The 12,764-nt window shown below is 40.1% G+C and overlaps 1 protein-coding gene across 1 annotated transcript in view; it reads right to left on the bottom strand.

Moving 5' to 3' along the window:
• Window positions 1-5,095: 5,095 nt before the first annotated feature.
• Window positions 5,096-12,764, bottom strand: part of LOC118940099 — a 25,478-nt gene continuing 17,809 nt past the window's right edge. Inside the window, exon 3 of the mRNA XM_036948347.1 lies at window positions 5,096-6,561. Within this exon, the coding sequence (XP_036804242.1) occupies window positions 6,460-6,561 (102 nt within the window). The 3' untranslated portion in view covers window positions 5,096-6,459. The remainder of the gene's footprint in view (window positions 6,562-12,764) is intronic.

The raw sequence follows: 12,764 nt of genomic DNA, 5'->3' as shown, positions 1-12,764 counted from the left end.
CCTCTTCAACCATAAGATATTCAGTACGACCGTCCCTCTTCAACCATAAGATATTCAGTAGCTCTAAGAGTACAACCCTCCCTCTTCAACCATAAGATATTCAGTACGACCGTCCCTCTTCAACCATAAGATATTCAGTACGACCCTCCCTCTTCAACCATAAGATATTCAGTACGACCGTCCCTCTTCAACCATAAGATATTCAGTACGACCCTCCCTCTTCAACCATAAGATATTCAGTACGACCCTCCCTCTTCAACCATAAGATATTCAGTAGCTCTAATAGTACGGCCCTCCCTCTTCAACCATAAGATATTCAGTACGACCCTCCCTCTTCAACCATAAGATATTCAGTACGACCCTCCCTCTTCAAACATAAGATATTCAGTACGACCCTCCCTCTTCAACCATAAGATATTCAGTACGACCCTCCCTCTTCAACCATAAGATATTCAGTACGACCCTCCCTCTTCAACCATAAGATATTCAGTACGACCCTCCCTCTTCAACCATAAGATATTCAGTACGACCCTCCCTCTTCAACCATAAGATATTCAGTAGCTCTAATAGTACGGCCCTCCCTCTTCAACCATAAGATATTCAGTACGACCCTCCCTCTTCAACCATAAGATATTCAGTACGACCCTCCCTCTTCAACCATAAGATATTCAGTACGACCCTCCCTCTTCAACCATAAGATATTCAGTACGACCCTCCCTCTTCAACCATAAGATATTCAGTAGCTCTAAGAGTACGATCCTCCCTCTTCAACCATAAGATATTCAGTACGACCCTCCCTCTTCAACCATAAGATATTCAGTAGCTCTAATAGTACGACCCTCCCTCTTCAACCATCAGATATTCAGTACGACCGTCCCTCTTCAACCATAAGATATTCAGTAGCTCTAAGAGTACGACCCTCCCTCTTCAACCATAAGATATTCAGTACGACCCTCCCTCTTCAACCATAAGATATTCAGTAGCTCTAAGAGTACGACCCTCCCTCTTCAACCATAAGATATTCAGTACGACCCTCCCTCTTCAACCATAAGATATTCAGTACGACCCTCCCTCTTCAACCATAAGATATTCAGTACGACCCTCCCTCTTCAACCATAAGATATTCAGTACGACCCTCCCTCTTCAACCATAAGATATTCAGTAGCTCTAAGAGTACGACCCTCCCTCTTCAACCATAAGATATTCAGTAGCTCTAAGAGTACGACCCTCCCTCTTCAACCATAAGATATTCAGTAGCTCTTAGAGTACGACCCTCCCTCTTCAACCATAAGATATTCAGTAGCTCTAAGAGTACGACCCTCCCTCTTCAACCATAAGATATTCAGAATGACCCTCCCTCTTCAACCATAAGATATTCAGTACGACCCTCCCTCTTCAACCATAAGATATTCAGTACGACCCTCTCTCTTCAACCATAAGATATTCAGTAGCTCTAAGAGTACGACCCTCCCTCTTCAACCATAAGATATTCAGTAGCTCTAAGAGTACGACCCTCCCTCTTCAACCATAAGATATTCAGTAGCTCTTAGAGTACGACCCTCCCTCTTCAACCATAAGATATTCAGTAGCTCTAAGAGTACGACCCTCCCTCTTCAACCATAAGATATTCAGAATGACCCTCCCTCTTCAACCATAAGATATTCAGTACGACCCTCCCTCTTCAACCATAAGATATTCAGTACGACCCTCTCTCTTCAACCATAAGATATTCAGTAGCTCTTAGAGTACGACCCTCCCTCTTCAACCATAAGATATTCAGTAGCTCTAAGAGTACGACCCTCCCTCTTCAACCATAAGATATTCAGAATGACCCTCCCTCTTCAACCATAAGATATTCAGTACGACCCTCCCTCTTCAACCATAAGATATTCAGTACGACCATCTCTCTTCAACCATAAGATATTCAGTAGCTCTAAGAGTACAACCCTCCCTCTTCAACCATAAGACATTCAGCAGCTCTGTGTGTTTTACTAACTGAAGTATTTCATTCATTTCGCTGTTCTGCCAGGTATCAAAAGAACAGAGCACACACCCACACAGGGCATGCAAAACGTCCATTCATCTAGAACACACACACACTTGCCTGTGAGTAGGGACTATTACTGGCGTCGTACACCTGGTATCTGTATGGTGTTTGTCAGCATACCTGACTGTTGTAGGCTACTGTAGGCTGACAATGCCCCACCCAGTCCTAGGAGGCCATGCATACAATAGGGAAATAAGGTTTTACATGGCTCCTTGTAAATGAATGGGAGATGAACACTGAACTATTGCCTACCGATCCCATCTCAGTGAAGAAGGCACACGGTGTTTACTGGCATGTTGGGTTACAAAACGCACAAAACGCACATAACTCTCTGATTATTCTGTCCTTGCCACAAAGACCCATTACAACAGACCTACTAATCCACCCAACACCGTCACACCACAACGCTACAGTCGTGCATTCAGGCTGTTGGATGAATGTTTTGTCAAGGTAACATTCAAGTAAAATTCTGGTAAAATTCAGGTAAAATTCAGGCTTGTATAAAGCTGCTTTGGTTGGAGATTTGCGTTTACAGAATTGATTATTGAAGGCATAGTGCAGATAGATCTTGTAGTATTTTGCTCATCGGTCCATTCATTGGGCCCCGATCATGTGCATGTCATTGTCAGCAGTCAAGTTTTAAGATAGAGCACTTGTAGTACAAACTCCGGAAATGTTCAATTCTATACTTGATCCCTTCATGTGGTGGTCTCCACACTGTCATTGTCCAGGTGTCATCATTAAAGTATGTGATGAAGTGTGTTTGATTTATTCTTGAAATTGAAGTTCTGTCAGGTGAAATATCATTTTGATGTTCTATATCAACAGTTAGGTTGACTTTCCATGTAACTTGGTATCATACAATATTACTCAGATAAAATGTGTGTATTATGAATGAGTTGTTATACAGACGATGGCGCTGGATAATCGTGTGCGTGTCATATTATTCATTTTGCACACCGCCAGCGTTGCTATGGCAGCACCAATGACAGACAGCCCATAGTGTTTGCCAGCACCAATGGGCTGCGTCCAGTCAGACTGGAACTGTTGAATTATTAAAAGGAGAGATTGGGGAGGTCACTAAAAGTGTGATATTCAGATCTTATGATCTCACCTGTGTGGTTCAGTGTATGGTTCAGTGTATGGTTCAGTGTATGGTTCAGTGTATGGTTCAGTGTGTGGTTCTATGTATGGTTCAGTGTGTGGTTCAGTGTATGGTTCAGTGTATGGTTCAGTGTATGGTTCAGTGTATGGTTCAGTGTGTGGTTCTATGTATGGGTCAGTGTATGGTTCAGTGTATGGTTCAGTGTGTGGTTCAGTGTATGGTTCATTGTATGGTTCATTGTATGGTTCAGTGAGCGTGTGATTTGATTTATTTCATTTAACCATGCTAGTCAATTAAGAACCCATTCTTCTTTATAATAATGGCCTGGGAGGAGGTAAAAGGCCTCCTGTGGGGACGGGGGATAAACATTCTCTTGTTAAAGAACTGTAAGACAAAACAGACAGAAGACACTGGCAACAGCACAACCAGAACAGCAAATAAACAGTGGATGGGTGTGTGTGTGAAGTGAAACAACATTCTTCCTTACATAAGGAAATGCAAACTAGTGACAGCTAGAAACAGCTGCATGTCTCAACAACCTGTTCATCTATTTGTCCTTTGAACTCCTCCAGGGACACCAGGTTCTGTCGATAGGTTGGCTTGGATTCCAACACCAGAGGGAACCACCCTTTTCCCATGCTTGGTCCTAATTCGGTACTGTTAGCATAAAACAAGATTGAGATCTGAGTTGTATGTGTTCTCATTTCGAGCTGGAAGAGAGGATAGATAAAACGTAATTTTTCCTAAAATGGTCTTCAGAATAAAATGTGCCAGTGTTTTGTTTGTGTCCACAACACTAGAGATCACAGTGGTGAGTTGGACCTCTCTGATTGGTGACAAAACGAAGGGCTGCATGACACAGAGTCAAGAGCCTTCAGTGTGGAGCGTGAAGCTTGCTCATTAATAGTATCACCATAGTCCAACACAGAGAGAAAAGTACAACGAATCAATTCCTTTCTGGCAGCAAAGGAAAAACAAGCTTTGTGTCGGTAGAAAAACCCAAAACGCAGCTTGAGTTTCCTGACAAGGTTCTCTACATGAGTGGTGAAGCTCACATTCTCATCCACCCAAACTCCCAGATATTTGGATGTTTCCAAGGTATTAATTACATGGGTTTCAGTGTTTATTATTGGAAAATACCGTACAGGTTTTAGAGGAATTCAGAACAAGCTTCAAATGGAACAGATTCTGTTGAAGGATGTTAAAACAGGGATGTTAAAACAGGTTGAAGGATGTTAAAACAGGGATGTTAAAACAGGGATGTTAAAACAGGTTGGAGCTTTTTCAAAAGCCAAAGTCAAACTGCTGCCACTTGAATAAGGAACAGTGTCATCCGCATAAAAACGTACATCAGCTGCCTCAATATTTTTCCCAATTTAGTTGAACTACAGACAAACAACAGGGGACCTAAAACGCATCCTTGAGGCACAACTCTACGGCACAGAGCGCAGAAGAAGTACAGTGCATTCGGGAAGTATTCAGACCCCTTCTCTTTTTCCACATCTTGTTACATTACAGCCTTGTTCTAAAATGGATTAAATAAATAAAAAATCCTCATCAATCTACACACAATACCCCATACAATACCCCATACAATACCCCATACAACACCCCATACAATACCCCATACAATACCCCATACAATACCCCATACAATACCCCATACAACACCCCATACAATACCCCATACAATACCCCATACAATACCCCATACAACACCCCATACAATACCCCATACTTGGCCACTGTTAAATCTGTAGCGTAAAGCGGGTACAGCCTCAGTGTTCCCACTAAACGCTCAGCCTCAGTGTTCACAGTAAACGCTCAGCCTCAGTGTTCACAGTAAACGCTCAGTCTCAGTGTTCACAGTAAACGCTCAGCCTCAGTGTTCACAGTAAACGCTCAGCCTCAGTGTTCACAGTAAACGCTCAGCCTCAGTGTTCACAGTAAACGCTCAGCCTCAGTGTTCACAGTAAACGCTCAGCCTCAGTGTTCACAGTAAATGCTCAGCCTCAGTGTTCACAGTAAACGCTCAGCCTCAGTGTTCCCACTAAACGCTCACTGGAAGTTGCACAGAACTTTCCCAACCTTCAAGTTAGCCAGCCGCAACTTCCAGCACGCGTTTAGCTCAATCATTGTTCGACACAACCACCCAAAAAGGGCAAGGTACATGTTAGGCGTTTTAACTTGAAACAAAACTCTACTAAGACACACCATTGATGTCATTGTGACTATGCTGTCATTCATTGATTGAGTGTATGACATGTGTACGCCGTATGCCTGTGTCAACCCAGCCCAAAGGCAGTAAAAACTGGGCAAGGCTCGTGAGTTATCCCGTGACAGTGGGTGATCCACCCTGCTGATACAACAGCTCCTCACATCACCACTACTGTGTGTGCACCTAGTCCTTCTTCCTTGAAGGTGTGTTTCAGTAGCAATCAGACACAAACATGAACGCAGAAAGACATTGAGTTTACATGTATGTATTTGTTCATCTTGACTACTTTATGGAAATCAGAGACATACTGTACGTGCCAAAAATCATCTTGCATAAAAACACTATCTCTGATGAATGATTATGCTAGAATGGTATCATACATTAGATTTTGCAGTATTTACTATGTTGACTGACTTGATTTGTGACGGAATGTAGGTTACATTTATTAATGATCACTTATTAAATGCACATAATTATATCATAATGCCAACTTACATTCTGTAGAAACGGCTTATCTATAGTAAATAGAAACTACGGGGAAGGAAATATTCTCCCAAAATAGATTTGTCACAAAATGTGCATTATATACATATCCATATAAATCCATGCTGAGACATGTGCTTCAGAAACAATACAACGCAACCCATTTCAACGTCCTTCAACCCTCACAAAAACCGTACTGTAGAGACTCGGCCAGTCTCTTCTGGTAAAAACATCTTCCAATGACCATCCACTGGTTCCAACCCCCCCCCCCCCCCCCCACTACATTCCAAAGCTCCAATTTACAGTTCAGTTCCAAAGTTCTGTTATGACATTCAAATGGTTCCAACAGTCCAGAGTTCCAACTCCCAAAACCTCTGTTTCTCCAGTGCATTTTCAGATATTCTACTTCCCTGGTTGTCTGTTTCCAATTCTTCATTCCAATGATCTGGTTTCTTCCCGTCCTTCCCCTGAGCTTTCAGCAGTAGATCTGGGCCTGTATTCATAGACCATCTCATAATAGGAGTACTGATCTAGGGTCACGTCCCCCATTGTCTATGTAATCTTGTTCATAATGCTCTAAAAGGACAAACTGACACAAGGTCTGTCTTAGTCCTCCTCCTCCCCTCCATGGCCGTTCATCACCTGGCCGGACTCCCAGCGCTGCAGGAGAGGAGTCTTCTGTCTGGGGGTCCGTGGGTTCTGGAGGCCCTGGAAAGAAGAGAAGGTGAAAAAGAGAGTGAGGGAGACAAGTGTGTGTGTGTGAGAGAGAGAGAGAGAAAGAGATAAGAGAGAAATATGAGAGAAGCAGACAACGCGAAAGAGAGTAGAAAGTGAAAAGGGGACATCGAGAAAGAGAAAGAGTAGAGGAGATTTATAATGACGGGGAATAGAGAGTAGAGGAAGTTATAATAGAGAGTAGAGGGAGTTATAATAGAGGGAGTTATAATAGAGAGTAGAGGGAGTTATAATAGAGAGTAGAGGGAGTTATAATAGAGAGTAGAGGGAGTTATAATAGAGAGTAGAGGGAGTTATAATAGAGAATATAGGGAGTTATAATAGAGAGTAGAGGGAGTTATAATAGAGAGTAGAGGGAGTTATAATAGAGAGTAGAGGGAGTTATAATAGAGAGTAGAGGGAGTTATAATAGAGAGTAGAGGGAGTTATAATAGAGAGTAGAGGGAGTTATAATAGAGAGTAGAGGGAGTTATAATAGAGAGTAGAGGGAGTTATAATAGAGGGAGTTATAATAGAGGGAGTTATAATAGAGGGAGTTATAATAGAGATTAGAGGGAGTTATAATAGAGAGTAGAGGAAGTTATAATAGAGGGAGTTATAATAGAGAGTAGAGGGAGTTATAATAGAGAGTAGAGTGAGTTATAATAGAGAGAGAGAGCGAAAGAGATAAGAGAGAAATATGAGAGAAGCAGACAACGCGAAAGAGAGTAGAAAGTGAAAAGGGGACATCGAGAAAGAGAAAGAGTAGAGGAGATTTATTATGATGGGGAATAGAGAGTAGAGGAAGTTATAATAGAGAGTAGAGGGAGTTATAATAGAGGGAGTTATAATAGAGAGTAGAGGGAGTTATAATAGAGAGTAGAGGGAGTTATAATAGAGAGTAGAGGGAGTTATAATAGAGAGTAGAGGGAGTTACAATAGAGAGTAGAGGGAGTTATAATAGAGAGTAGAGGGAGTTATAATAGAGAGTAGAGGGAGTTATAATAGAGAGTAGAGGGAGTTATAATAGAGAGTAGAGGGAGTTATAATAGAGAGTAGAGGGAGTTATAATAGAGAGTATAGGGAGTTATAATAGAGAGTAGAGGGAGTTATAATCGAAAGTAGAGGGAGTTATAATAGAGAGTAGAGGGAGTTATAATAGAGAGTAGAGGGAGTTATAATAGAGAGTAGAGGGAGTTACAATAGAGAGTAGAGGGAGTTATAATAGAGAGTATAGGGAGTTATAGTAGAGAGTATAGGGAGTTATAGTAGAGAGTAGACAGAGTTTTAATAGAGGGAGTTATAATAGAGAGTAGAGGGAGTTATAATAGAGAGTACAGGGAGTTATAATAGAGAGTAGAGGAAGTTATAATAGAGAGTAGAGGGAGTTATAATAGAGAGTAGAGGGAGTTATAATAGAGAGTAGAGGGAGTTATAATAGAGAGTAGAGGGAGTTATAATAGAGAGTAGAGGGAGTTATAATAGAGGGAGTTACAGTGCCTTGCGAAAGTATTCGGCCCCCTTGAACTTTGCGACCTTTTGCCACATTTCAGGCTTCAAACATAAAGATATAAAACTGTATTTTTTTGTGAAGAATCAACAACAAGTGGGACACAATCATGAAGTGGAACGACATTTATTGGACATTTCAAACTTTTTTAACAAATCAAAAACTGAAAAATTGGGCGTGCAGAAAAATTGGGCGAAGCAGACAACGCGAAAGAGAGTAGAAAGTGAAAAGGGGACATCGAGAAAGAGAAAGAGTAGATGAGATTTATTATGACAGGGAATAGAGAGTAGAGGAAGTTATAATAGAGAGTAGAGGGAGTTATAATAGAGGGAGTTATAATAGAGAGTAGAGGGAGTTATAATAGAGAGTAGAGGGAGTTATAATAGAGAGTAGAGGGAGTTATAATAGAGAGTATAGGGAGTTATAATAGAGAGTAGAGGGAGTTATAATCGAGAGTAGAGGAAGTTATAATAGAGAGTAGAGGGAGTTATAATAGAGGGAGTTATAATAGAGATTAGAGGGAGTTATAGTAGAGAGTAGAGGGAGTTATAGTAGAGAGTAGAGGAAGTTATAATAGAGAGTAGAGGAAGTTATAATAGAGGGAGTTATAATAGAGAGTAGAGGGAGTTATAATAGAGAGTATAGGGAGTTATAATAGAGAGTAGAGGGAGTTATAATAGAGAGTAGAGGAAGTTATAATAGAGGGAGTTATAATAGAGAGTAGAGGGAGTTATAATAGAGAGTATAGGGAGTTATAATAGAGAGTAGAGGGAGTTATAATAGAGAGTATAGGGAGTTATAATAGAGAGTAGAGGGAGTTATAATAGAGAGTAGAGGGAGTTATAATAGAGAGTAGAGGGAGTTATAATAGAGAGTAGAGGGAGTTATAATAGAGAGTAGAGGAAGTTATAATAGAGAGTAGAGGAAGTTATAATAGAGAGTAGAGGGAGTTATAATAGAGGGAGTTATAATAGAGAGTAGAGGGAGTTATAATAGAGAGTAGAGGGAGTTATAATAGAGAGTAGAGGGAGTTACAATAGAGAGTAGAGGGAGTTATAATAGAGAGTAGAGGGAGTTATAATAGAGAGTAGAGGGAGTTATAATCGAGAGTAGAGGGAGTTATAATAGAGAGTAGAGGGAGTTATAATAGAGAGTAGAGGGAGTTACAATAGAGAGTAGAGGGAGTTATAATAGAGAGTATAGGGAGTTATAGTAGAGAGTATAGGGAGTTATAGTAGAGAGTAGAGGGAGTTTTAATAGAGGGAGTTATAATAGAGAGTAGAGGGAGTTATAATAGAGAGTAGAGGGAGTTATAATAGAGAGTAGAGGGAGTTATAATAGAGAGTAGAGGGAGTTATAATAGAGAGTAGAGGGAGTTATAATCGAGAGTAGAGGAAGTTATAATAGAGAGTATAGGGAGTTATAATAGAGAGTAGAGGGAGTTATAATAGAGAGTAGAGGGAGTTATAATAGAGAGTAGAGGGAGTTATAATAGAGAGTAGAGGGAGTTATAATAGAGAGTAGAGGAAGTTATAATAGAGAGTAAGGGGAGTTATAATAGAGGGAGTTATAATAGAGAGTAGAGGGAGTTATAATAGAGAGTAGAAGGAGTTATAATAGAGGGAGTTATAATAGAGAGTATAGGGAGTTATAGTAGAGAGTAGAGGGAGTTATAATAGAGAGTAGAGAGAGTTATAATAGAGGGAGTTATAATAGAGAGTAGAGGGAGTTATAGTAGAGAGTAGAGGGAGTTATAGTAGAGAGTAGAGGGAGTTATAATAGAGAGTAGAGAGAGTTATAATAGAGGGAGTTATAATAGAGAGTAGAGGGAGTTATAGTAGAGAGTAGAGGGAGTTATAGTAGAGAGTAGAGGGAGTTATAATAGAGGGAGTTATAGTAGAGAGTAGAGGGAGTTATAATAGAGAGTAGAGGGAGTTATAATAGAGAGTAGAGGGAGTTTTAATAGAGAGTAGAGAAGTTAGAAAAGAGGGGATGATGAAAAAGGATGATTTGAGGTCATCTCATGGATCAACATCGTTGCTTTGTAAACATCAGGTGTAGACGAGCAGTGAAATTCTTACTTATGGGTCCTTTTCCAACAATGCAGTTAAAGATAAAGCTAAAAAATAAACATCTAATTAAAATGTGAATCTATTAGACCGTAATCCATAACCATGATATGCTATTTTCAGGGCTCTGCTCTAAGTTGACAAGCATCGCTATCTTTCTCCCTCCATCCGTTACTATTGAATCTTTCTTATCAGTAGTCTGTGTAGATAAACACTGTAGATAATGTAGCAGGCAGAATGACTGTAGTCTGGTCCCAGATCCCTTTGTGCTTTCTTGCCAATTGAACCCCTTTGATCATTGTCAGCACAAACTGATCTTGGACCAGGCTAAAGGGACTGCATGGGGCTCAGTCTAGGGAACAGTGCTTCTAGCTGTCAGACTGGTTTACAATTATGTCAGATTTATAAAGTTGCAGTCAGCCGATGCTAATCTTGTAGTCACTTCAGGTTCAGAGAGATGTGTAACCCAAGAGAGCAACCGTGGAGAAACTCAAGAGGGACTCTCTCTTTCTCTCCACTTTCATTCTGTCTCTCTTTTGCTCTTTCTCTCACTCTCTCGCGCTCCTTCCGTACCCAAACTCTATTCACATTTCTAATCCACTGCACTCTCTCTCTCCTTCCCTCTCTCCCCCTTCTCTCTCTTATCTCAATTGATTAAGGAAGCTCCTTATACGATCAGATGTGGTGTTATTAGCTCTGAGGGCTGAATTCACTGAGAAAATGCAACCAATGGAAAATGTACACGTGATCTGGTGCTACAGTATATATGGAACCAGACTTAAATGTTGAGTCTAATGTAGAGATAGTGTCCTGGTGTTTATGTATGAAGTAGAGAGAGGACATGGTTGTTTATGTATGAAGTATAGAGAGGACATGGTTGTTTATGTATGAAGTATAGAGAGGACATGGTTGTTATGTATGAAGTATAGAAAGAGGACATGGTTGTTTATGTATGAAGTATAGAGAGAGGACATGGTTGTTATGTATGAAGTATGGAGAGGACATGGTTGTTATGTATGAAGTATAGAGAGAGGACATGGTTGTTTATGTATGAAGTAGAGAGAGGACATGGTTGTTATGTATGAAGTATAGAGAGGACATGGTTGTTTATGTATGAAGTATAGAGGGGACATGGTTGTTATGTATGAAGTATAGAGAGGACATGGTTGTTATGTATGAAGTGTAGAGAGGACATGGTTGTTATGTATGAAGTATAGAGAGGACATGGTTGTTTATGTATGAAGTAGAGAGAGGACAGGGTAGCCTAGTGGTTAGAGCGTAGCCTAGTGGTTAGAGCGTTGGACTAGTAACCGGAAGGTTGCGAGTTCAAACCCCCGAGCTGACAAGGTACAAATCTGTCGTTCTGCCCCTGAACAGGCAGTTAACCCACTGTTCCCAGGCCGTCATTGAAAATAAGAATTTGTTCTTAACTGACTTGCCTGGTTAAATAAAGGTAAAATAAAAAAAAAATAATAAAAACATGGTTGTTATGTATGAAGTATAGAGAGGACATGGTTGTTATGTATGAAGTATAGAGAGGACATGGTTGTTATGTATGAAGTATGGAGAGGACATGGTTGTTATGTATGAAGTGTAGAGAGGACATGGTTGTTATGTATGAAGTATAGAGAGGACATGGTTGTTATGTATGAAGTATAGAGAGGACATGGTTGTTATGTATGAAGTAGAGAGAGGACATGGTTGTTATGTATGAAGTATAGAGAGGACATGGTTGTTTATGTATGAAGTAGAGAGAGGACATGGTTGTTATGTATGAAGTATAGAGAGGACATGGTTGTTATGTATGAAGTGTAGAGAGGACATGGTTGTTATGTATGAAGTATAGAGAGGACATGGTTGTTATGTATGAAGTATAGAGAGGACATGGTTGTTTATGTATGAAGTAGAGAGAGGACATGGTTGTTTATGTATGAAGTATAGAGAGAGGACATGGTTGTTTATGTATGAAGTATAGAGAGAGGACATGGTTGTTTATGTATGAAGTAGAGAGAGGACATGGTTGTTTATGTATGAAGTATAGAGAGGACATGGTTGTTTATGTATGAAGTAGAGAGAGGACATGGTTGTTATGCATGAAGTAGAGAGAGGACATGGTTGTTATGTATGAAGTATAGAGAGGACATGGTTGTTTATGTATGAAGTATAGAGAGGACATGGTTGTTATGTATGAAGTATAGAGAGGACATGGTTGTTATGTATGAAGTATAGAGAGGACATGGTTGTTTATGTATGAAGTATGGAGAGGACATGGTTGTTATGTATGAAGTATAGAGAGAGGACATGGTTGTTATGTATGAAGTATAGAGAGAGGACATGGTTGTTATGTATGAAGTATAGAGAGAGAACATGGTTGTTATGTATGAAGTAGAGAGAGGACATGGTTGTTTATGTATGAAGTATAGAGAGGACATGGTTGTTATGTATGAAGTATAGAGAGGACATGGTTGTTTATGTATGAAGTATGGAGAGGACATGGTTGTTATGTATGAAGTATAGAGAGAGGACATGGTTGTTATGTATGAAGTATAGAGAGAGGACATGGTTGTTATGTATGAAGTATAGAGAGAGGACATGGTTGTTATGTATGAAGTAGAGAG

This window comes from Oncorhynchus mykiss, chromosome 17 (assembly GCF_013265735.2).
Source record: "Oncorhynchus mykiss isolate Arlee chromosome 17, USDA_OmykA_1.1, whole genome shotgun sequence".
Classification (NCBI taxonomy): domain Eukaryota; kingdom Metazoa; phylum Chordata; class Actinopteri; order Salmoniformes; family Salmonidae; genus Oncorhynchus; species Oncorhynchus mykiss.
This window is presented reverse-complemented; position numbering and strand designations above follow the sequence as displayed.